Source organism: Falco punctatus (assembly GCF_963210335.1).
Source record: "Falco punctatus genome assembly, chromosome: 18".
Taxonomy (NCBI): domain Eukaryota; kingdom Metazoa; phylum Chordata; class Aves; order Falconiformes; family Falconidae; genus Falco; species Falco punctatus.
In genome coordinates this window covers 3,384,844-3,410,448 of record NC_137598.1, presented here as the reverse complement: position 1 = coordinate 3,410,448, position 25,605 = coordinate 3,384,844, and the positions used below count along the sequence as shown (strand labels likewise).

General features: G+C 47.0%; 1 protein-coding gene across 16 annotated transcripts in view; it reads right to left on the bottom strand.

Annotated features, from left to right (window-relative positions):
- R3HDM2 (R3H domain containing 2) overlaps positions 1 to 25,605 on the bottom strand; it is a 61,514-nt gene that overhangs the window by 28,903 nt on the left and 7,006 nt on the right. For 10 of the 16 annotated variants that reach the window (XR_013924499.1, XM_080369087.1, XM_080369086.1 and 7 more), the window contains one exon: positions 5,571 to 5,690. The exons of 3 other annotated variants lie outside the window; for them this stretch is intronic. Coding sequence is in view for 9 of the 13 variants with exons in the window: in XM_080369087.1 (XP_080225213.1) it covers positions 5,571 to 5,668 (98 nt within the window). In the remaining 4 variants the exon portion in view is untranslated. 3 more of the 16 variants (XM_080369079.1, XM_080369081.1, XM_080369083.1) reach the window with 3 other exon arrangements.

Genomic DNA, 25,605 nt, shown 5'->3' with positions numbered 1-25,605 from the left:
CGCTGTGGTGCTGAGCCAGGCTCCTTCAGCCCAGCACCGTCACGCTGTACCAGGCAGGCTGTCCCCAGCCAAACTGGTGGCTCCTGGCAGAAAACAGCTGCCGCCGATGGCTGGTTACAAAGAGGCACCAGAGAGCAGCCTGCCGCCGACTTTAGCCTTGCAAGACGATTCTGCAAAAACCTCTCCCTTCAAGCTTCTAACAATCTCCAAGCATGTATGCTGCCTCAAATGCCAGGTGGAGGAGAGGGTGAGAGCACCTCAGTCTGCTGTTGTGAATGCTGATCACTGCACGCATCACTTGCTGCTCCCCCCCCTTCCTGGCACAGTCCCACAGGACAGTGTGAGCACCACCGTGATGCCAGGGGCAGGAGGCTCCTGGAGCATCCCTCCAGGAACCAGCTTCCCTTGGGAATCACTGAGGCATCTGTCCTCCAGCTGCAAAGGACTGCCATCCCGGCAGGCTGGGCATCCAGCAGCCACCAACAGGAACCACGACTGAGCTCCCAGGTTTGGAGCCAGCGTGCGGCATGGGGCGGTGAGCCCCATGGGAGGGAGTTGTGCTCTGCTGCAATGCCTCCACCAGGAACTAGGTCAGAAAAGGAAAAAGGAGCACTTGCTTGACTTGCAAGCCTACTTAGTGGGAGTCTGCACTATGCATGGGGTGAAGTTGGTAAACTCTGCCTCCCTCCTCCCCAAAATATTCCACGCTGCAGGAAACTGCTCCAGCCTTGCAGCCAGCTTGTGAACATGTCAGGAGGATCTGTAGCAGATTTGGGCAAGGGAGGCAGGAGGTGGCACCTGAAACGCACGCATGACACATCTAAAGGGGGAATTTCTGCACTAAAACAAAGGAGCAGGTTTTGTACAGCTCATTCTCTTTGCAGCGGCCACCCTGTAACAAGTTTTTACCCCACAAGCCAAGCACCTCAGTCAGATTTAAGAAGGGTTAACAGGATCTTTTCTCATCATACTGCAATGTAACTTCGGCATCACAACAAGGGTAATACGATAATTTTTCCCTCTCCTTCTTGCAGAAAAGACAACTCTGAGCCAATGAATTGACATTTGTAGGCTGCCCCTCCTGATAAAGCCTCCATCCCTGACAGCAGTCCTCCAGGATATTTCCCTGCACCTAAAATTTAAAGCAGCTATGTGCACTGCTAGTGCTTCTCAATAGCAACGCTTTCGAGAGGAGGTTTCCTTTCCGTATGAATGAATCAGCCTTGCTCCCCCAGGACAGACGTGGGATGCAGCGAGGGGGTGGCAGACATGATCTGCTGTGACAGACAGCGGCTTGCAGAGAAAGTGGAAGTTCAGAGGACTTGGTGGGGTGGGTGGGATTGAGCTGTGCCTTGCCAGGGAGATGAAAAGATTACATAGATGCAACATTAGGGAAGCCACAAAATCTGTGTCAGAAAAAGAGAGTAACGGAGCAACAGGATGTGGGTGAGCTGCCATTGACTTTTTGGTTCAGGTCTGGAGGCTGGCAAAGTAAACAGGCCAGTCAAGGCAGTGGCAGTGTGAAGGCGTTGTGTGTGCTGGCCAAGGGCCAGGTGAAGAGGTGGCCAGGATGGACTCACATTCTCCTCTTCACCTGAAAGAGGAGCATCAAATTCCACCCCTGCCGCCTTCTTGGGACATACAATTTGCAGCTGCCGAGCCATGACAATGCAGGCAGCAGCTGCCTCTGCTTAGGCAGGGAATAAAAGCAAGAAACTTCTGCATTTACAGTTAGCAAACCTGGGAAAGGCAGGAAGCCTACTGCTAACTACACTCTCCTCCTGGCCTTGTTTCTCAGAGTACAGACACGCTCCTGTGAGCTAGATGAGGGTACAAAGGAGACATATGGCTGCTTGGCTGTAGCTGCCTACATGCACGCTCCTCTGTTGCCGTAGGATAGAGGTATCTGAGGTAGCTCATCCCACCCTGCAAGCTTAACGCTACCTCTCAGTTTTCAGGCAGAAAGGCAACAAGTGTGAGCGGGCTGCAGTTTCTCCATCCCTGTCCAAGCTCTGACCACAGGAGCAAGTTTGCATGCTTACAGCCTTCTTCACCAGGCTTCACAATTTTCTTCAAAGATAAGAATCTCGACTCACTTCCCTACCATCTCCTCCCTTGGTTATTAACCAATTCTTTTTTTGCTTTCCAAGACGCATGCCAAAAGGCACTCAACAGGGCAGAGTAAAAATCTTATTAGACTTGGCCCAGGTCATCAATGTTAATGGAACAGAGTTTTCACTACAGAGAAGCTGCAGAGCCTCACTGCCAAGGAGAAACCCTGATACAGCCATAACAGCAGCAGCTCTCTCCATCCTCAGGCTGGTTATAACATATAAAGAGAGCATACTTAGAAACAAAATACATCCAATCACATGACGAGCAGAGTTAAAGCGCTCCGAGGGCTCAGAAATAAACATCCCGAGGCTGGTGATTCACTGGCAGGCAGGACGGTCCCCACCACACCGCTCTGATGGACAACCAAAGTCAGTTCTGAGCACTGGGAGGAGAACTGGGTGGGAAGTGCTGGCCCAGCCCAAGGAGGTTTGCTGGTGCAACTGGTAATTAAAACCAACAAAACAGCCTCTTAAGAGGGAAAGGGGAAAGCAGTGGCCTTTTCCCAGCATCTGCGTGTTTCACTTCACCCCTCTGTGTAAGGCTTTAGTATTTGCATCATATATCACTGATTAAGTACCTCCTGCAAGGTTAAATGATGATGTTCTCACGAACAATTTGCTCATTGGCTTCCAGGTCAACCAATGGGAATCACAGTTCCATGGCAACAGGCTCTATCACTAGGAGCAACCAGACAAGTTTGGGGGGTGATTTAGATTCCCCCTCCTCGCTCCCCTTCCAGAGCACAGCGTCTGCTGTGGAAAAAGGTTTTCACAGGAAAAAGTGGAGGCGGTGAGGTGGAGAGGGTGTTGCAAATTCAAGGCATTAAAGCCTCCTCAGTTCTACTAAGTCAGGCAGCACAGTGTTCTCTCTCTATACTGAGGGATCTTCAGAGAGGCTTTTGTCTTCTCCTTTTCTGCCAGGGCATAGCAGCTGGTAAAATTTTTGCTATATTAAAGGACACCTACCAGATGCAACAAGAGGCTGTAGTGAAAGGCTTTGCTAGTAGGACCAACAAAGGCCATGTAGCTCCTGCAACATCTTCCTCCCAGGCTCCGTTCGGGCTCCCAATCTGCTCTGCAAAATGTAAGCTGCCTGCAGCCACACTGCTGACTGGGGCATCCTCAGCATCTCATAAAAAGTCTGCAGCTTCATCTTGAGAATAAACAGGTAAAAAGCCTTTCGAGCATGCTCCCCTTTCCTCCTGTTGGAGAAACCAGCTCCCTATCAGAAGCAACAGCTCTAGCTAGAACAAGCACCCAGTTCAGTGACAAAGTCCTGAAACCTTACTCAGAAACACTCATAAGCTGCAACTGTCTCGGCCAACGAAGCAACCTCTCCTGAATTCTCTCCATTGCTTTTTTTTATTAGCAGTTGAAGACAGGGATTGAATTTCTCACTACCGTACAGTTCCTACAAAACCTAGCAAACCCGCCCTCCCCAACAGAAGGCCAGCTGTATTTGACTGCACAGTGCATAGGCTCCCAGTGCTTAGTCATTGCTTCAAATCTTAATCTCCACCCCCACATTACATCAAAGAGGTGAAATTATGATGCTGATAGAAGGGCTCGACTTCAGGTGGAAAGAGGGGAAATCACCGTACATGAACAAGGAGACAGGAAATGCAGGTGAGATAGAAAGCCCTCTAAGTTAATTCTGCACAGTATCAGGAGGCCTCCAACATGTTCCTTCCAAAGAATTCCAAGGAGGGTAAGACAACATCAGTTAAACTGCCTTCATCCACCACTGAGGAAAGCCACCATATCAAGCTCTACTCCACATTTGCTGGGCAAATGCCTGCCGCAGCTTAAGGCGCTAGCGGCTCTCCTTGTGTTCACCAACACCTGTGCTGTATGGCAGGGCTGCTACAAGAACCCTTTCAGAGGGACCCGTCTCTGCACCTCTCAGCCGCTGCCCACTTGGGGTTTGAGGGGCTTAAGCTCAGGGGCTACCGGGCCCGTTCCACCAACCATAACCCCTAGGAAGAGGCCAGTGTCTGCAACGGCCTAGCCGTAGTGGCCACGGTGTGCCTCTGCATCTCTGGCTCAGTGTAGGAACTGGAGCCTGAGTAAGCAATGTAAACCTAGAGCTCTTCTTCATTTTAAATACTTTAAAAAAGGCTGTTCACTAGTACAGGTGCAGTCAGCCCTGTTAACCTACTGACTGTTGTGCCGTTTACAGCAAACATTTGAATTACCACCACGGCAGCAGTACTCAGTTATGTGGTACGCGTGCGGACTTCATTATGTAGAACATGTCAAACCACAAGACAATTTCGGGGAGGGGGGGCGGGAATCAGTTAATTTGTTACCTCCCCCAATCAACACAAGCACTGAAATCAGGATAGGCGTCAACGCTACCACCGTACTCCAAGAGTGTGACACAAGTGGTGCCATGACTGCCAAAGTCATCTTCATGTGATACACAGGAGTCAAACATGCCAGAACAATAAAGGTGTGCTGGCATCTGAAGGAAGAGAGAATAAAAAAGATACAGCACGGTTTGCCCATGGGCTTCAAAACCAACAGCATGAACAGCCTGCCATTTCCTCCTGAATGCAGCTCAGGGTTTCCATCCAGACCTCCACTCTAACAGCAAGTCCAGCCCCTTGGAAGGCGGCGGGCAGGACACGCGCTGTAGTACTGCTGTAGTACCTAGTACTGGGGCCTTTCCAGCGCTGCCTTGGGAAGGATGAGTCAATGCTGAAGACTCATCTGACAAACCGCACGCGTTCTCACGAGCAGACTGCCACCTCCTTGGGGCAGGTTATCTTCCCTCACCTTTGTGAACTACCTGCTCTATCTAAGGATCTTGGTTCATCCAAGGAACACCAGCACCGCAGCCCCTAGGCAGGCATGGTAGCGACAGGAATGCAGCAGGACCTCCTCCCTTGTCAAAGCCTTTGGGACCACAGCACCCTGGGGATGGGTAAACATCTACATTACTGCAGTCTGAGAATTGCTATTAAAACAACACATCTTGCCTAGACACGATAGAATAGTTTTCACTGAAAATTAGTATTTCAGCAGAAGATAAAACAAAAAGCACCACTTAAATGAAAACACACGAGGCAGAGCAGCTGTTGTGAAGGGAGCACACAGCAGAGGTAACTGCCTGCTACACAGATGGACTCCAGGCAGGAGGAGGGTTCCACCACGTGAGTTCCACTGCACCAGACAATTGGGAAAACACCACTTCAACTCAAGTCATGATTACTTTTCATTTCATCATCAACACAAGAACAAGGCCCTCCTCATACAGGATGGGAAGAACGACATCTGGGCCTAAGACAGAAACTTCATCAGATCTTAAAAGTTAAGCAATGCAGTGCCCTGGGCAGCACATGCAAGGCAGAATTCCTTTTAGGAGTGGAAGAGGTGTTTGTTCTTCCTTGCAAGGGAAGAAAACAGAAGATGCTGTTGAACCAGTGCCTGAAACAAATATGCCCAGCTACCTACCCAATGACTCCACATGCTCTGCAGGAGATTCTGTAGTTTTTAAGCTGGTGCCTGTTGTGTTGAGATCCAGCCTCTTGTAGAAGGAAAGAAAAGCTCATAGTAGAACATTTGCACTTGTCTCTGCATATAAAAATTCAAAGCAGACCAATTAATTTCCTTCCCCCTCCAGACTGCAGATATTCCCACTCAAGACATGTCTTTGCTTCTTGCCCCAAAGGCCATATTGTTCTTTTTGTGGGACTTAAATTGGTAGCTTTCACATCAGAGGTGGCTGAATTTCAGTAGCAAATGAGGTAACTTCCATTCCTAACTGAGCCCTGATCCTTCAGAATGGGAGTAAGTATCAAACCAAGGAAGGATCCCTACCACAGTTAAGAGGGTATCCCAGCATACCCAGCATGTCCTGCCACCCCCAGGTGTCATACATGGAAACATCCTTGCCACATGAACCAACATGGAGGGGATAAATGACCTGTCAGTGAAGTAACAGATTCTGTTCATTTGCCAGGAATATAAAGGTGGCAACATCCACTGCACCATCCAGTCAGCTGCCATCACTGAGTCAGCTGCGGGATTCGGGGGCTCACAACCAAAGGAAACCAGCAAAATGACAAAGGAAGACCGTGTTGCTTTTTCTCCCCTATACATGAAAACTGCTGATTGAGCGTAGAAGCAGCAGGAAGAGTTGCCATATGCCGGACAGGAAACTTCCACGTAGAGTTGACCAACGTGTTCAGAGAATCCAGCTTGACTGCCTGCATATTCAGGTCCTTTTGTTTTGCTCCCAAAGCAACCTACATGCTATGCAAGATCAGAGCTCCCATCTCATTTCTGCTGTGAAAAGTTGATGACAGAAAGGCGGCAATCATTGGATTCAGGCATGCTGGAGATCTCCTGGGGAGGATAATGCAGTTCAGCACCAAAGCCAGAGGCTGTAAAGATCCCAGATCCCGCTGAAAGCCTCCTCCCCACCCCGACTAGGCTTACTGCTTGACTTTTGATGCATGTTTCCTTTTTATATGCATCCCGAGGAGGAAATGGTGTGTGGATGGAGGTATCACATGAAGATGCAAGTGAGCAACCACGACAAATCATTAGAAATCAATTTAAAATAATGCATCTGTTATTGACTGTTATGGCACCGTGCATTGGAATAGCTTTTATGCTCAAGAAACCTGACAAGCAAAGGAGAATGGAGTTCTGTTTGCAGTGCCTGTTCAGCATCAACAGTGGTGCATTGTCTGTCTCATCACTAAGTCACCTTGATATCAGCTCTCTGCAAGCCAGCTCACTTGCACTTCAAGCCCCTTGGTGCCCTTGCTAGCTCGACCAGCAGCCCAGTACATTCTTTGCCGCTTTACAGCACTTCTGGGTACAAAAATCTCTTAAGCACTTGAACTGGATGGGTAAACTTTGCTTACACCTATTTTGCAGGCATGGAAAAGGAGATGCAGAGAATTCCTGCTATAGTTTAGATGCCCACAGCTCTACATGCCTCCAAGAAGCTGACAGGTTGGACAGACAGGACAACACTAGGAGAAAGGAACCTATTGCACAAAACCCACTGGAGGGCTTGCAAAGAAGGGGAGTTCAAATGATACTAAAGAAAATGGGTTTAAACAGCTCAGGCTTAAAAGTTCTCTCAGCCTGAAGTTCACAGCAAGAGCAGCCATCTTCAGTCCTCCTGCTCTCCCCTCTGTTGGTCTAAAAGGTTATTATTTGTTTGACATTAAAACCAAACCAACAAAACAGCAATGCTGTTCTCTTTCCCTTTTATTTTAGGGGCTGCAGAAGCCAAGTGAGAACCCTCTCACCCCTTGCTTACAAAATCTAGGGGAGAAAAAACACCAAACCAGCCAATAGTTAAGAAGCGAAAGGATCACAGAAGCCATCACTATAAACGGTTCTTGAGAAAGAAGGGCTTAAGTTCGGTCCAAACACAGCGCTGGAAATTTTTGTGGACAGTTCCTCTGAGGGTCCCTAAGCAGAATGGTGGGAGAAAAGAAAAGATAAACCCGAGATGAGAACCTCTCCGTCAGAGAGTTCCCTTCTCCATTTCACATCAGTTTTCCCTTCCCCATCACGAGCTATTCCTGTATTCATCCAAAGACCAGGGAACTGCTCTGTGACGTCAAAGCAGTTTCCCAGCAACAATTAATGAGGGCTGTCCACCACAGGGGTTTCCTGAAAAGCTAGCAAGGAATTATCCACCTACTTTCTACAGTGTCAAGATGCAATAGGACAGCATTGAACAGGAACTTTTGTTAACCCTTCCATGGTTCAGAGGAAAACCCTGGCACAGTTCCCACCAACAAACATCTTAATTCTTTCAGAGCCCCCCGAGCAGAATTCCTTCCACCTCAACCCATCCGTAACGAAATACCACATCAGGGAGGAGGCACTGGCAGATACTGAGGTAGCAACCAGGCTCAGGAAAAAAGCACATTAAGAACAGCTTTTACCCTCTTGCTGGCACATTTCTCTTGCGCTGTGCTGGTGCCAGTCGAAGCATGAGCACAAACATTAAAAAGCTGGCTGAGGGAGCAAGGTATTCCCCAGTCCAGCTTACCATTCCTGAGCTGACCTGAGCTGGCAAAGCAATTCCTCAAACTTTACTAATCAGACCCAAAGCATTCCAGCTCCTGGCAAACCTCCCTGAAAGGAAGGCAAAAAGTAGGGCTGCTATCTATATCCCTCTTTCTGTTTTAGAGCTGACGTTCCTGCTTCTCACCATACTGCCAGAAGACACCGAGCCACTTGACACACTAAGTAGCCAAAGGGGCACGCAGCAAATACAAGACACTGTGGCTGTTTTCCAGGTGGGATCCAGAAACTGATTTGACCATTGACCAAGGCAGGGAATGATGATTAAAAGAAAAAAAAATGCACCAACTTCATCTTTTGGCTGCCAGCTGCAAAAGTTGGACTTGGGCAGCGAAGGGGCAGTCTGAAGTGGGTACGGTATCCCCCTCCCCACTTTCCCACAGCTTTCAGCAAGACGAACTCAGCCTTCACCTGCTGAAGTGCTCACCATCCACTGCAGCAGCTGTGGCTGCTGTTTACAGAGCCTCAAGACACAGGTGATGCTTCCAGTTTAAATAAGCATTTTAAAGACATGAAGGGGAAGGGAACCAGGTCCAATGCACCTGAATGAAGATCCTGCAGCAACCAGCTAACACCTCAAACCCAAGATGAACAGCTCCTAGCACTAAACCTCAAATGAAGGGAGCATCAGTTCCAGTACCTTGTTTTTTAGGCAAGACTGGATGATGAATGTGTGTGAGAAGGAGGTAAAGGCAATCCAAAGTCCCGATTCCATTAAAACCAAACCCAATTCAGTGATAAGTTTAGAATAATTAAAAAATAGGGTTAATATAGCTCTATGGAACACCAAACTGCATAAGCTAACCTGAAAACATCACATGGCACATAGCCAATTAGCTAGTCAACATTTCTCATCAACTAGCCAGCTTCAAACAAGTATACCCTTTAATGCATAACCCAACAGAAAAGCAGGGAGTATTTTGTATTTGCAAAATAAACAGAAACTACCCAGGAGCAAGCTGCATAAACACCAAGCTAAGACACAAGGAGGACCCATGAGACTGTCACGGGGAACTCCTTAATGACATGGAAGAGTACAGTATGCTTATCGGGGATTCCCCTGTCTCCCTTAGGTGCATCCCCGGCATCACAAAAAGAGGAAGGAGAAAGCTCATCTCACACTTTCACGTCTTGAATGAGATCACAGAGCAACATATTCATTTTAGTAGAGCACCATTTTAAATTAACCCCATCAAGCAGCAGAAATCCTGTCACTTACCAGAGAGGAATGATGTCAGGTCCCCATCCCTGAAACACTCGCTCGCATTTATACCTATACTGTATTTTGCATAGTGGGGGTATAGGGAAAGGAAAAGAAAAGTCTCTGGTCAATCTTTCTCAAGCCCAAAATAATTGAAGACTTATTCTAAAAATAAACTCACCGTGGTGGTTTTGCACTCTCAGCAGGTCATCTGTTTCCCGATTTCAACGGAGACTTCATTGCCACAACCAGTTCAAGAGGAATTTTGCCAAGATAATACTGCTTCTTAAAAGGCACCGCCAGCTCTCAACCCTGAATAAAATGCTAGAGATCTTTGCTGCTGCTACAGCAAGCTAATTGCTCTGACAAGCGGCTCTGAAGCAAAGCAGAGCCCAGCTGTTCAGAGGGATGTCATAGAAAGCTCTGCCAATAGCCACATGCACACCCCCCCTCCTGCTCTCATTCAAATACTTCAATGGAACTGCCTCTGCACAGCCCTGAGAAGGCTTTAAAGACACAGCATCCTTCCCCTGCCAGGCACTGGAGCAACACAAAGTAAATGTAGAAGCAAAGATGAGATACCACAGTAAACATCAGCATCTTCCAGAAGAATTCAAGTGCATGGACTACACTCTGTGGAATGCCCTACAAATGCCAAGGTAGGTTACAGGCAGCCTTGTTTCGCTCCTGTCATTGTTGCTGTCATGTTTCCAAGGGGTCAGTTTGTTTATGATTTCATTTCAATTTGGTTATTTTTTTTCTTGCTCATTTATTAGCAATTAAATACAGAGCCAGGAAACAAGAAATGCAAATGGCCTCAGAGAAGTTTTAAACCTCTCAATTGCTTAAATTTTCCCCAGAAGGGTGTTCTCCATCCCAGACCTGGCAACTCTACAGGCACACAGCCTGTGACCAAGTCTCCTCTCCATATCCTAAAGCTTTCTCTGAAGCGCCCAAGGCAGCCTGGCTGAGCATCATGTACAGGCAGCCTCCGTGATGGATCACAAGCACATCCCGTCCCTCACCAGGCTCAGAAGTTGCTTCTTGTTGGATTACAGAGATCTTCCAACTACAACTCTAAATGCTGGTGAACAGCAGGCAAGCTTCACTCTCCTTCAGCGCCCATGGTTCCTGCTGGGCAGGAGCCCATCCCAGGCAAGGTGCAGCCAGAATTGAAGAGAATACACACTTGCGGGGCCAGTGCTGACTTCAAACATGATCAGCTCAGTCAGCAGCTGCTCTTGAGGAGGCTCCTTGCTCAGGCTGAGCTCTGGCAGTGCTGGGGCTGGCAGCAGAGCAAGGGGCAGCAGGGCTTACAGAGCAGCTGCCTGCAGACAAAAGCTTTGAAGAGAAAGGAGGTGAAGATGAGAAGCCAGGGTAAACGTTGGCCTCAAGGAGATGGAAAGGCTGAAGGGAGACAGTTGCGAAAAGGTTGAGAAACACAGCTTTGACCACATCCATTGCGAATAGTGTAGTGCTGTGCTTGTAAAGCCTCTTCAGGACTTGGCTTTACCACTTTTGCCAAGTTATTGCAGTTTCTTCTAAATGATCCATTGCTACCGCAAAAGAAGCAGTTCAATAAAGGTGTTAAAGCTAGGAGACAGACAACAGAAACCGGATACGTTTCAGCTCCATGACAAACTGAGGTTCAAGTTTGTAAAGCAGCCCTGCTCTGCAAAGGACTTAAACGTATGCACGGGCTTCTGTCTTAACCTGCTTCAAAGCCTTCTGAATCAAGAATGTCTTCCCCATGCAGAAAGCAGGTGAATGCTCCTGGCCAGCTGTCCTTCTCTCCCTGCTGAGGCTGCTGTGATCCTGGCAGCAATAAACAGCTCCTTGCTTCTGCCTGCACCAGTACTGATTTGAGGAGGGGGTCCCATGGCTAAAGAACTGGAGAGAAAGGAATGACAGGTAGGGAGTAACAAGACGAATGCCACTTGCAACGCTATGCCAGTGTTTTCAAGTGGAGGGCCACAATTAATTGACCCCCACATTGGCTGAATGCAAAGGCTTCATGGATGTTACATGAACCTTCCCCATCAGAAGGTGAATTGGATCTGCTTCCTTGCAAGTTCCTTTTATGCCTCCAATTTCTGGCCACTTCAAGTTCTCCCCTCCCCATTCTGCAGGTAATTTTTAAAATGAAGGCCTGCCCAAGGAAACTGCAGCATGATCTCCCAAGCTCTCTGAGAAACAGTCACCACTGTCAGAGCAGAGCAAACATGTAGAATGAGGGCCTTGAGCTGAGCTCATGGGCTCTGCTATGACAGTTTCTCAGTCCACTGCACAGAGAGACCCGAGAGGTGGCAAGTGACTGCGTTCGCAACAGCTCCACAGATTGCTCAGCAAGAAGTCAGCCTGGGCATTCACGTCCCCCTGGCAGAAAGCACGTGCTCGGAGTGAGTCCCTGCAGCAGCTGAACTCAGCAAAGCTACAAGATTATCTCATAGAGATTAGGTTAACAACTCGGCATAAGGGTTTTTCCATCTATTTTGGGTTTGTTTATTCCTGGCACCCAGGCAGGCCCCTGGAGTTTCAAACCTGGAGTTTTGCGCCCTGAAGAAGCTCCGGCAGCTACTTTGCAAATGAAGAAGCAACAGAAAGAGACAGAGGAGTTCAGGTCCAGGAGCAGTGCTCCAGCATGCCTTGCCCAGGTCAAGGATCTTTGCTCCACACAGAGAGCATCTTAAAATCTCCACAACACCTAGTGAAACACACAGAGCTTTATTTTGCTAAGGAGCCTCTGTAGTCTGCTGCATTTCAACTCAGGATCCTTAAGGACAGTTGCTGGTGCCCTCTACTCCAGAGCCCTGCAGTGGCAAGATAAGTACTATAAAAGGAGGGAAATTTAGATGCTGCTCTTCCCTTTTACCAGATCTTCCCATTTTCAGATGCCTGGTTGGCAGAGTACGCTAAGCAAGCAAGAACATACAATCAGTTTAGGACCCTCTGTCAAAACATCACTGTCAGTTCTTAACACTAACATTATAGCAGAAGGAAAAGATACTCCATAACCTGAGCCTGCAAACCTGGTCTCTAGCATTTAAATGCCTGGCAGGTGGCTCAGCAAGGACAGATTTCTAGTGAGAAAACCTTCCAGCCCTAGGACACAAGCACCTGCCCTAAACAGCATAGATGCCACCTCCTGCAGGCTTGTCCAGCTCTTTCAAAAACCACTGCCCATTATCACTATGAGTTGGCAGCATTTCATCTTCGGGAAGCACACATGAGAGGATTTCCTAAGCTGCATCTTTCTCCTTAGATGGGTAGACAGTAAATCCTGGGCAGGGGGAGGAGGAGGAAGAGGAGTGAGTCAGCCCCACCAGCAGCCTGGACAAAGCTCTACAGAGAGGGCTCCTGCCTTTCACACCTGAGAGCCATTCGCTTAGGCATCACGCATGTGTGCACGCACACAATGAAACTAGGTCAGTGAAAGCGGGGCACAGGAAAGATGCAGCAGCTTTAGGTATTGTCTGTGCTCCCAGCCTGCAAGGAAGCTGCCTAGGCCTAACACAGTGGTATTGCAGAGCAAACAAAGAAAAAAAGCGACAAGACACATTTCCTCCTTCCCTGGCAGATGTATCAAATGAGCCTAGGCTCTAATTTGCCCAGCCCAGCTTCTGTTGAGAGAAGACATGTCAATTCCGTAGTGGATATAATCCCATCAGAAGGGGAGAAAAAAAAAAGAAGTCAACACTTGCGACTTCAAACTGGTGGAACGGCACTGGTGCAAACAAACCCCCATCACCGGCCCTGGACTGGGCTCCCCCACGTGACAGGCACATACCAGGCAGCCTGCAGCAGACATCTACAGTGGCTGGAAAGACGGAAGAGCGTTACCAATGGACTTACATGCATTAATTTATCCACCCGAACCAGAAAACTCCCCTCTCCTCTTAGAAAAGGGGGAGAAATGCAAACACGAATCTGGGACAGACTCCTCGTTGCAGGCACGTCAAACACCAAGGCTCTCACTTCTGCCGGCCTCAGCTACCATAGCATCTCTGGGGATGAGGAAGAGAAAGCAATCCTCAAGCAGCTAGAGAACTCCGTCATGGCCTGTTCTTTGGGCTGGAACTGACCTTGCTCACTGCATCCTGCAGCAGGCTGCAAGCTATTGTTAATTACTAAAGTGCACAGGTAGAAACACACTCTCCAGAGAGAATACACGTCCAAGGACATCATGAGCCTGCAGACTGCAGGGGAGATTTTGCTGCCTAATGTGACTCAACTTCAGGGTGCTGCCAGGTATACGCCAAGTATCTGAGCTAAGGAACACTCTTAATAATAACCACCACACATGGCAAGTCAAAAATCTCTCTTCAGTTCTCCAGGCCACAGGCTTGTTTTGTTTTGCAGGAGTGCACATGCAGCAGAAAGACTTCTTTGTGCTTGGCATCAGGAAGCAGGAAGGACGAGAACTGCAGCACCATGCTGCTGGGAGCTACCTACCCTAACATGTCCCCAGAGAAAAAGCCCCATGAACATCCAGAACGAGAGCAGGCACCCATGGAAAAGCTGAAAGCAGGAGACCAGCAGAATCCCCACAGCTGGGGCTGAAGGGAGGATAGTCTGGTCTTACTCATCCTTTTCCATCGGGAACACAAATAGAAAAGAGGGAGAACAGCCAGGATTCCTCATCAAGACCATGACCACCTGAAAGATCTCTCCATGCAAGTCCTACAATTAGCATGTTTTTCTTACCTGGCCCAAGGTCTCCTCAGAAGAGGCCACAGCAAACAGACAAAGGGTAGATTGAAGGAAAAAAAATAAAATAGTACCTGCACAGTGAAGACTCCACTCTCAAAAGTCAAGAGTTGTTGAGGTGGATGAAATTCTGAGGAGGGCAGAGAAACCCAGGCCATCAGGAACTTTGAATGGCTTCTACTACCAGAAAAGAGACAAATCTGGCTTATGCCCAAAGAAGCAAGACCCAAGAGTCAAGCCCTGTCCCACCCTGTCCTCAGCTCACCCTGCTGCTGGGAATCAGTGTCACTCCAAGTGTTGCATGACACAAAGTAAAGGCACCTGCTACTCTTACACACCCGGGACCCAAAACCAATGTGAGGACAGGGGTGGAGCTCCCGAAATGAAGAGAAATGATATAAGAATGCTTTAAGAAGCTTACTTGGCCTAAAAGAGAAGAATTTGGAAATTAGATTGTAAGGAGAATTAGCACTTCACTTCGGAGCCTAGTAGAAAAAAAAAAAAGCACACTGCCCTAGATTTGTGTTTCGTTGGACTAAAGCATTTAGCTTCGCAGTAATCACAGCTGCATTTTCACAGCGCGCTCAAAGCCACAGTGCTCATAGCAGCTGCACCTGCTGCACTTCAGCATTTAAAAACATTCACTGCCCAGTCCCTTGCTCAACTGTTCCTGGGACCACCTCACCCCCTAAATTCTATCCCCCTTCAGCTCTCCCCCCACTCTGTGCCAAGGACATAAAGGCACAGTAATCCTCATGTCCCGAATGAGTCAGCACACAGGAAAGCACACACTTGCTCCATGCCAGCAAGACATCCCAGCGTGAGCTGAGCATGGCACCGGGTGAATTTTCGACTTGCAGACATTTCTGGACCAACTCTGCAAGGGGAGGCAGGCAGAGCTGCTGTCTCTGCTCTCCCTGGCACCTCCCCGAGCAGGAAAGCCAGGCGGCAGCTCTTCCCTCCGGCCAGTTTCCCTCCTCCTGGCGGCTGGAGGGACAGCAGTCTCCCCAGCTCCATCAGGAAGCAAGTCCAGAAGCAGCAGGGATGCAGAGCAGCTAAATCCATCATCTCAGAGGGACAAAACAAAGGCAAAAGAATACAGGAGAGCCAGAAGAAGAGGAGAGGAAAAAAAAATACAGAGATGGCAGGAGAAAATATAAATACTGAGACGCTCTTAAGGAAGAAAGGGGAAGGGGCAAATGAAGTTCAGTGAATAGCTGGAAAAACCTTTCTGAGATGAAACATCTTGCCCACCCATTCCTTTTAAAGGATGTGCTGCCATCTCTGATGGATAACGGTGCCTGCACTGGACGTGGCAGGGAGGAACAGAGAAGGGTTTTAAATTTAAAAGAAATGACAATTTTATACTAACTAGAAATTAAATACCACCACCACCCCAAGGAGCTTTGAGTCAACCTCAGCCATGCCCACAGCCTCTGACGTTGTCTTCTCCTCTGCATGTGCATGCACACACACATGCACGGAGGTTTCCTCCTCCCAGGCTGAAGTCAGTCTCCAGGCAGTAAAAAAGAAATTTTCTTTTCTTTTCTTTTTTAAAAAGGGACCTTCCATTCAAATGTGGCTCAGCTGAGGATGTGTTATCATGGCAACCATCCACTCCCTGTCTGCCCTAGCAAGGAGAACATTAAACACAGATTTGAACGATCCTGCACTGGCACAGGCTGTGACCAAGCCCCATCGTCCCCTCCATCCCCTCTCCAAGCCCAGGCTGGCGTGATTTGTCATGAACCAAAACTGTCAATGGCTCAAGACAGACACGTGGGCAGTAACGAGCAGTGGAAAAAACGTAGCACACTCCATTCAGCTCCAAACACCGATAAATAATTCAGGAAGAGAAATGCCGCAATACAGAGCACAGCACAGTTTAAAAATAGAACATGCGCCGATGCCAGAGAAATGGAGGGGAAGCAGAGAAAAGCAGCGAGAGGTGGCATGAACTAAAGCATGTGTGTCAACAAACTGGGCAGCTTGTGGATGCTGTAGCAGCCTAGCTCTACATATTAAGCCCAGCAGATGTTTATTTGCTTACCCTTTAAACTGGAAATCCAAAACAATTATCATTATTAATATGGCAACAGCAACCAGGGCTACCCTTCTGGATCAGCGCCCTGCAGCAAGGCATATACCCGAAAAAAGAGAAACAGCCTCCACGCTGAAGAGCTTGCAGGAAGTACGTGGGTGGGAGTACGTACAGCGAGCGTGTCCTGCCCACCCTCCTGGCAAGTGCGGCAGCGACTGCAGCAGCACGGGCACCAGCTGCCTGGTGCCCAGGGTCAGGTATAGTCCGTCACCTGCCTGTCCTGCTCAGGTGGGGAGCACACGTGAAGCCCAGATAATGGAAGCTGAGCTTCAAGAACCTCCTTGGTACGATCCCTTTTCTATTGCGGGGCTGAAGGTGAAGCAAGCACTGACTATTTCTAATGGGAAAGTTAAAAGCCTTTTTCTCTATTCAGCTGTTCTCTTCTAAATCCAGCTACCTTATGTCCAAACACTTCCACTCATCATTCATAACATCAGTTGCTGGCCAACTGTCCTGACATTTACATCCCACAAAATATGTAATATACAAAAATATATAAATACACTATATAAACATCACCACCACCCCGATAGGCAACAAGCACAAAGAGCTCCAAAACCTGTTATTGCCCTTCCTGCACTAATAACTGCATGTTAAAAAAAACCAAGACAAACAAACTTTGTGCTAACCTAAAATATTCAATTGCCTGAACAAGCCTGCAACACAGGCATCACCTGTATTTTCATGGTGGGAATTAGGACACAGCAAAGTCATGTCAGTAAAGTTAGAAAGGTCATTATTAGATCCAAGAGTTCCTCCTTGTGTAGGCTGCAGAGCCCAACACATTTCACATTTACTATTAATTACAAAGAAGCCCTGGTCATGGATATAGGCCCTTTATCCCAGTTTGCCATTGGACTGCTCTAACGAAAAAGATGGTCTCTCCAGGTTTTGCAGAACCTGTGAAAAATACTTCAACAGATGGCTGCATTTTTCCCTCCTCGCAGCTTCAAAAAATAACACCAGAAAGACACCAATCCCTCCCTGCTTCCTTGTGAAGAACAATATCAGTTTCCCAAGTACTTGTAAGACAGGAAACTGCTGCTAATAAGAAAATATAAAGTATATTTTTAATAAGAAAAAAATACTGTCATGTACAGTTAATTCAAAACTCAGTATCTCTGTACACAGAAGAAGCTTTCCATAAATATTTTGGGGCCTCCCCCCAAATATAAAAAAAACTATTAAAGATGTGAGGGAATAAACACACACACAAAAAAAAAAAAGTAAAAAGCTGCTGAGAGGAAGCTCAATAGACAGACCTGCTGCCTGTTTGTAAGGAACCTCAGTCTTAAAGAGGAAACCAGACAAGCGGCTCCTTTGGTTTCAGCAAAGATCTCCCAAAATGTATTCTGCCCTAAATTTGAGCAAAGGTGAACAAAACTGTGTTAGCCTTAATCACTGGAGCACTGTAAGGTAACATCAGTCTGCTTCTCTGAAGGGCAATTTTAATGGAAAACTTGCCTAAAACAGAGCACATTGCCTTGCTGTGTTTTCACATGGTCCTGTTACCTTACTTGGCTACTAACGCACTTTTAACTACACGACATTTAACCTGCAACGTGAACGGCTGCTCAGAAGATGCTGACAAGAGACTTTAAAGGGAGAGAATAAGAAACACAAACTTGTGCTACAGCTGAAAAGCCCATGCTTCCATCGACCAGTTTCTCCATCAGCAGGCCCCCCCCCCCCGAGGGAGGGAGCCGAGTGGAGGAACGAACACCGGGCACCCTGCGAAGCCTCCTGCCTACCCCAGCTGCAGGCAGCCAGCAAGAGCCAGCATCGCTGCACAACACGCACCTGCATTTACAAAGCAAACCCCAAACTGCCACATTAGGTCCGATTTTAGGATTTTTCCCTACCTTGCCTCAAAGTTGAGGCTGTCACGGTCCTATTTACATGTTCCACAGGCAGGGGTCACACACTGGCTGGTGTCAGCCTGCTACCAGACACCGTGGATTAAACAGAACTTGCCCGCCTGGCACCGAGTGGCCGTGAGTTATCCGCAGAGTGGGTGATGCTGTCTTACAGCCAGCTGCTATTTCTGGAAAACATGTAGTGTTACAGTACGAGAAGAAAATGTAATGAAAGTAGTCCAACCACCATCTTGGGACCTAGTAATTTCATATACATTATCAGAATTGCAGTTCAGAAAAGAAAAATCTCCCAACACCCTCAGAATTTCTGATTTCAAAGTTTTGTTTGTTGAACATATTGAAAAGCTCATAATGGGCACCTGAAGCCAATCCCATGTACAATGGACTTTCAATGTTAAAAAGCCATTTATGTCTCAGCCCCTGATTAAAGTATTGCTTGCTTGAGGTCACAGCAGGTAGCAACTTCTCCTCCCACCTCCACTCCTGCACCCTCAATGGAAAATTTTCCTGGATTACTTTTAGCTACTGATACTGCTCAAGGGTTTCTCTCTGCAATAGCTACCCACACTATTCCTGAACAAGTTGTTACAAAGCTGCTTCCTCTCTCTCTCAAAAAAAAAAAAAAAAAAAAAAAAATCACTCTGCATTTTACTAGTCTATTGGATACAAACTAAAATTATCACAGAGAACAAGCTTAAGAAACAGCCTGTGGCTTAGGGAGGCAGAGGGCATGGCGGTGCTATAGTTTTCAGTTCCAGGAAGTTTTTAACTCCAGGCACATGCCATGCCAGTATCAAAGGTTCCTCAGCCAAGGTTGAATTGATCAGCTTGATCAGGACACGTTGTTAGCAGGATACTTGGGGGGTGGGGTGGGTATAAAATAAAATAAATAAATCAAGGCTTATACAATCATGCTGACGTAATTCATCTGCACCTCTTGTCTAACTAACATTTCCACTCAGCAGCCACTGTGGGGGTACTCTCACAGAACCGCTGAAACCTCAAAGAAAGCCTTCTGTCAAGTGACCAGATAAAAGAGAACCTGTTAATGCTCCCGCTAGTGGCAGGAGAGAATCTCGAGATCAATCCTTAGCACAAAACCCATCCAAGACACTGATCGTTAAGAAGCTAGGCTCACCAGTGCTGCTGCTCACTTAAGAGTTCATTTATTCATATAATTATGTTGGTACAACCCTCAGTTGTTACAGGCCAGCGGTTTCATTATCTAAGGGGCTTGTTCCCATAAGCAGCAGCTCTATCAGATGAAGCGCAGTTTTTCCAATACAGACACAGCATCAGGCAGGAGGGCAGAGCTGCTTTCGCTGTACCAGCGCAGCAAAGCCATGCTGCTTCGGCTGCTGAAGCCCCACAGATACATCACGTGTGAAAGCTGACGATTTTGCCAGTACCACTTTCCCAGTTTCAGGGAGCTATGTGCTGGCAAGTCCACGTCTGAAATGCACACAGCACGGAGGGTTTTACGTACATCCAGCCAGCGCCAACGAGGCGGGCTGCTTCTGCAAACCCCAGGTCCCTGTTTAAATGAAGCCAAAGAATAGCAGTCCCAGCCTTGGTTTGAAACTGATGTGGGGGAGACATGGGGATGGGCAGCCCCCTGGCTTGTGGGCTACTGTAATTTTAAAGTGAGAAAGCAGTTTTGAGGTTGGGCTAAATGCACCCACTTACGGAAGCAGAACACAAGCACCTCCTCCCTGCATTGCCCCGGTGTTCTGGATCTTCATTTTTTTTTTCTGTCCATGCGCTCCCCTTTCCCTCCCAAGGTCAAATCACAGTAGTAAGACTGGGCTAAAAGCACCTGTTCGTTTTGCTTTGGACATGGGGAAACAGGCAGGACAGGATCCTATTTCCCAATAGACCGTATGCCTAAAGCCTCCCAAAGAGGTCAGTCTCTCAAACACAGCAAACACCAACTGTAATGAAGTGGCTCTTGTGTCTAAACTCAGCTCAGCAGAAATTAGTTTCTCAAAGAAAAAGATGTCAAAGCAATACAAAAATTTTAAAACTTCATTAAAAAAAATACAAGCGAGCTGCTATAAAGAGTAGGCTGCATCTGCCCACACTCAATAATCATCACCGAAATTCACTGGGAGGCAGCAGTGACTCAGCCTGCAGTACAGAAAGACAGCCTGTGTTCCCAATACATAATGAAACTGGGCTTATACAAAATCATAAATCTGCATGCGCCCCATTGACAACACACATGCAGGGGAATCCCAGCACCGACAGACAGGCAGGGAATCATCAGCCTGTCCTCCTGCTGCTGCCCACACTCAGACACAAAAACGTCTGCAGAAGTACACCTCACCTTTGCTTCAATCCGGGAACTAGGTCGTGTTGTCTTGCAGCTGGATTTACTAGGACTCAGAAATCAAGAGAAGGTTCAAAAAAAGACGGAGGAGAGTGGGATCTATTTGAAGGGGGAGGGAAACTAGCTATGGTCCTCAACTACATCCCACTATCCTTTCAAATGTCACCTCCAGCTCTTAAAAAAAAGGATGGGGGGGTAGAGAGAGAGAAATCTATGCAGTTTTATTAAATTGCTCCATTGTGTGAATGGATTAATCATACTTCCAGTAAAAACCTTAAAGTATACAATTACTGCAGATCACCTCCTGCCCAATAGCCACAAGAAACATAGGGCTTTCTTACAGACTGCACTGTTTGCTCCCATACTCATGCTGTCTATCACTTAAAAAACATGTTTCTCAGAGGCACCTTCTGTGCTGGCCTCCAGAACAACTCCTTCGTTCAGGCATCCAAGGCCTTTTTCCCAGAACAACCACTAGCTCCGATCAAAACTAACTGATACATATGGCCACTCAGCAAATTAAAAAACCTGTCCCATGGAATCAGGACTTCAGCAGCACAACACATCCGAGTGACAAACCCTTCTGCCTGTTCACAACAGGGCACTGGCCTGTAAGCCAGGGAAGTGCAGGCCTCCTGGGTCCTCACCCTAGCTCAGCTCTTCGTTCTGATGCTATGATCAGGCAAACAACAACTTCTCCCTGTTCTTCAGATCATTTGCCTGTAAAACAGGGATTACATGCACCTACTCCCAGCGGGGTAGAATGGATTAACATATTGGTGTTGCAAACTCCCCTTCTAAATCCCTCAGTGTACAGTCATGAGTGGGGATGGGAAGGGACAGGGGTAAGACCAAACCAGCTTTATTATTAGCCCCTGCTGTGGCTCTGACAGGGAGGGCCGCCCAGAACTTTGTCGCGTTCCTTGTTCTATGTCCCAGCACTTCTCCAAGCAGCTCTGGCCATCAAAGTTTTTTGGATCTCTACAGGATCCCTGCAGCACGCATTTACCTTGTGTGCCATGACAGGGAGCACATAGGCTAGAGAAGCTGCTGAGAAACAACAGGCTTCTCTCTGGATTGCCCACACGTTAAATTTTACTTCATATAACACAGTGGGCATATGACCTCTACTAGCATTTCTCTCCTGCCCCCATACATGCACACTCCATATGCAGTCACTTACCTAAGTGCTGACACTGCGTGAGACAGAGAGAAGATCTAAGTCTTCATTAAAAGCCTCTCACTGCCCTTGATTTCCTTGTGAGAGGCACCTTTCTGTCCTAAGTCCACCTAGTGCCTCGGTTTCCCGAGCACCTTGAGCTTCCAGTCCCTTGTGTGCTACAAAGCCCAGCAGACCTGGCTTAACTCATTGCCATGCAGCTGCCTGGCAAACACCAACAGTCTTTTTGCCCTCATTTCTCTTTTCCCCACCTGAAGCCACCTGGTACCACCATTCCAGTTCCAGGGATAGCTGTATTTTTAAAGATACATCTAAAGCAGCAGCTAAAAGAGTTGAGGAAGAGTTTTTAAAGTCAAGTAGGTGATTTAGAAAGGATCTCCCTCCTCCGGCCAGGTTCTGGCCTCACCACAGCATCACCACATCCTGTTTATTTTGTCCACTGCTGTTACATGTTCTGCCTGCACTGCCTGACACTGTATTTCTCCAAATGGATGTGAGAAGAGTATGAAGTGATGGGTATAATTCTGTAGCATCCATAGCAGCGGTAAGGTCTGTGCAAGTGCTCACTGTCAGTAGTCACTTTGGTTATAGTTTTCCAGAGGCATTCGCATTTAGGCCAAACTAACAAGAGCCTTCCAGTACTCAGTGATTGATATGGGCAGCCAGTGGGATTCCCAAAAAGTTTCCAAGATTCAGAGTTTGGCACCTGTTACCTGCAGGAGCATCTCTGACATCTTTGTTTTCAAAAGAGGCCAAGGTGCCAAATTAAAATTCAGCATCAACTGGAAGCGGGTTTGGGATCCTTTTGAAGATGTTACCCATTAACAGTAAATTTTGGTTTCCATTATCAGACATACACACAGTCTGACTCACAACGAGGCATCCTCTGCTTACACAGGCCCTTTCCTTGCAAGATTTCAAGCTTCCCTCCCCCTCCTCCAAAGCAATTTCTCCTGGAGGAGAAATAGTTTGTTGCACCCATGGTTCAGACTACCAGGATGTCCTGGCCACACACTGAACATAACCCAGGATAAAGACTCCCATTCCCTTTCTCAACACCAGCAGTACTCTTCCATTTTATAAAGACACGGTAATAATCAAATCGGTAAGACGACAAAAAAGGGCACAAACTAAAGTGCTAAAATCAAAACACACGCTGACGGTGTAGCTCACGTGTTCAGCAGGCCACCGAGATCACCCAGAGCTAACAGCAGCGTGGCTCCACAGGTACTTCTCACAGACAAGGAAGGGAAGGCAGGAAGGTCCCAGCTGTAAAGTTCTTGTGACATGATTCAGAAGGAAGACATTACACTGATTCATCAATTCAACCTGTCACCCGAAACCAAGCTGTTGGGAAGCTTCTACCGGGAGCAGATATATATGTTGTTCTGCTTCTGTATTGAACTTGGATTTAATGAAGCAGTTGAGCAGCAGATGCAAGAGCTTATTGGAGGCCACCTCCCTCTACTGCTCAGGGAGACTGGACGGTATCTGCCTTGACTCTCACCAAAGCCTCCAGAGATCGGTGTTGCCGCAGCTCTACCTGTGCTATGTTTATGGAACCAGTTGAAAAGCACGCAATTCATTTAGGTATCTGCACTTTCATGTTGTCAGCTAATTTCTGAGTGATCCTAAAGCAGTTATCCAGAAAGAAAAAAGAAATAGGCTATATACTAGGTCATCAATGGATCTAGGCATTAATGAACCAAATTACAAGACCCTTCAGGAAGTTGCCCAAGTCTCTGCAATGGTGTATGGGGAAAGCAGCATTGTTGGGGACCTTGTAAGTGGTATTGTTCTGTAACATTGGGTGAGTAGCAGCATCTCTTTCACCAGCACTTTTGCACATTAAACAAGTGAAATGTATTTTGAGTGTCGGATGACTGCTGAATATAGGGGTGATAGTAAAGTCTCTTAGCTGATTTTCCATAGTCACCATGCTTGGTCTCCAGAGATGGGGTATCTTAATGGACAGATACACAAAGCAAGACTTCTTGCTAGAGGAAGTTAAAAGGTGGCACTAATTACCTGTAATTCACAGCCAAATCATCCCATAGATAAGCCAGAGAACAAGCCTTTAGGCATTAACACAAAAAAAAACCCAAAACCAAATGCCCAAAATATTGCAAACACCCTTTTTCACCTTATCTAAAGTGCTGGGAAGGATCAGCTAGAATTAAAGACAAATGCAGCGACATAAACCCAGCTGCCTGCTGGAAAGAGTCTACCTGGTCATCAACCCTCCTTCTGTATTCCATTGCAATGAGGAAGGTACCCCACAAATTGTACCAGCTCTAAACTTCTTTCCACCACCACACCTTCTCCCCAGAGCAATGTTCTCTAGCAGGAGTGAGGTGACCATGCCACCACCAGCTGGAGGTGCTGAGATGTTGCATTAATCTCTGAAGTCCACCAAAACAAAGAGCATCCAAACATGAAGCACCTAGATATCCAGGGCTTTCGGCATCTCTGCAATAAGCTACAAACATATAGCAACAAAATAATCTAATAACTCTAAATAGAGCAGTACCTGTTTTACTAGCATTAACTTCCAGAAATTTATACTGTAAAAAGCAGCAACAGTCCTGGGAAAAAAGGCACTAGAGAGGCAAAGTCAGCCTTTCAGTTATATCTGGCACCAGAAAGAGGAATCCTTGATAACAGTTCATTCAGGCAGAGGTGGTGACAAAGTCTGGGCTCTTGTCAAGCCCAGTTGCTTCCATGCCATGGTACAAACTCCTTAATGGTACAGAAGTGTTACACATAGTGGATTCCCAGGGCAACTGCTGGTCCTAAGGAACCAAGATCCTTAGATTAAAGGAACTGGGAGAAGGACAACGGGTTATTATTACTAACTAGTACCGACATAAGCTGAAAAAGCATCCAAATCCCATATTAACTATTCTACCTATTTAAGGGTGATGCTTCAGCCTCAGTTAGCGAGATGCAATCACAGTATCAGCTGAAGTGCCACATCCCCTTGCCACAGACCCAGCAGCATTAGTCAGCATTGCCACTTGTTTCTCTGACCTCTCCAAGTCTTTAAGATACACCACCACCTACAGCTGCAGGCACTTCCAAAATACAGCATTAAAAAAAAGATTCAGACCAAGGTGGAAGCTAAATTCATTTGGCCCATACAGTCTGTTTCCTCCCAGCATTACACTTTCCTGCCAGGGCTATGTCAGCAAGCAGAGAGACACAAATGTCTTCTGCCTTTTGGTCACTCTAGGGGCTGACAAACAAGTTGTTAAGTTTTCTGACCCTGCAGTCATGGTCCATCACAATTTCAACAGGCATCAGATCATTTAGATGTGGGTTTCAGTCTCTGCTGGGGGCTTTGGATCAGGCCACGAAAGTATGTTTATGAAGAATTTAAGGCAAGAAACACAACTCGGCATAGGCACACCAAGGAAGTACCAGGGGCACAGAACACTGGCAAGATCATTTTATTAAGAATGTATCTTCAGCCAAATAACAGCCCCTTGAAAAGCCTTCAGCACTCAGGTGCCAAGCTGCATTTCCTGCCGTTACACTGGACTTCCTCCTCTGAATTACTCTGAAAACAGCAGCTTGCTGAGCAACACCAAAACCTGCTGTACCTGAGAAGCAACTAAGGCAGGGGGAAAAGCAGCTCCAAGATCTGTCCTGGATGTTTTGATAACACATCCTGCTGTATAGCCTCTTTGGCAGTCACCTCCTTCTTAAAAAAAGGAAATATTAAAAAATAATCGAATGAGTACTCATCTAGTTGAAGTTTACTCTTAAAAAATAGAATGAGATGAAGTACCCTGCATACATGCATATATACACTTGCAATCTTTGGTGCTGGGACTACCTGCATGGATTCTTCACACTTCTCAGACAGCTCTGCCCATTTTGGCATGAAAGCACTCTCCGTTCCTCCACCTGATTCTAGGTAGTAATTATGCAATGACAAAAGTACTTAGAGTTAACATTTCTCCAATACACTAATTATTTTCATCCACCAGCATCTCCCATACAAAGGAAGACAAGAAAGAAAAGTTAAAATAGG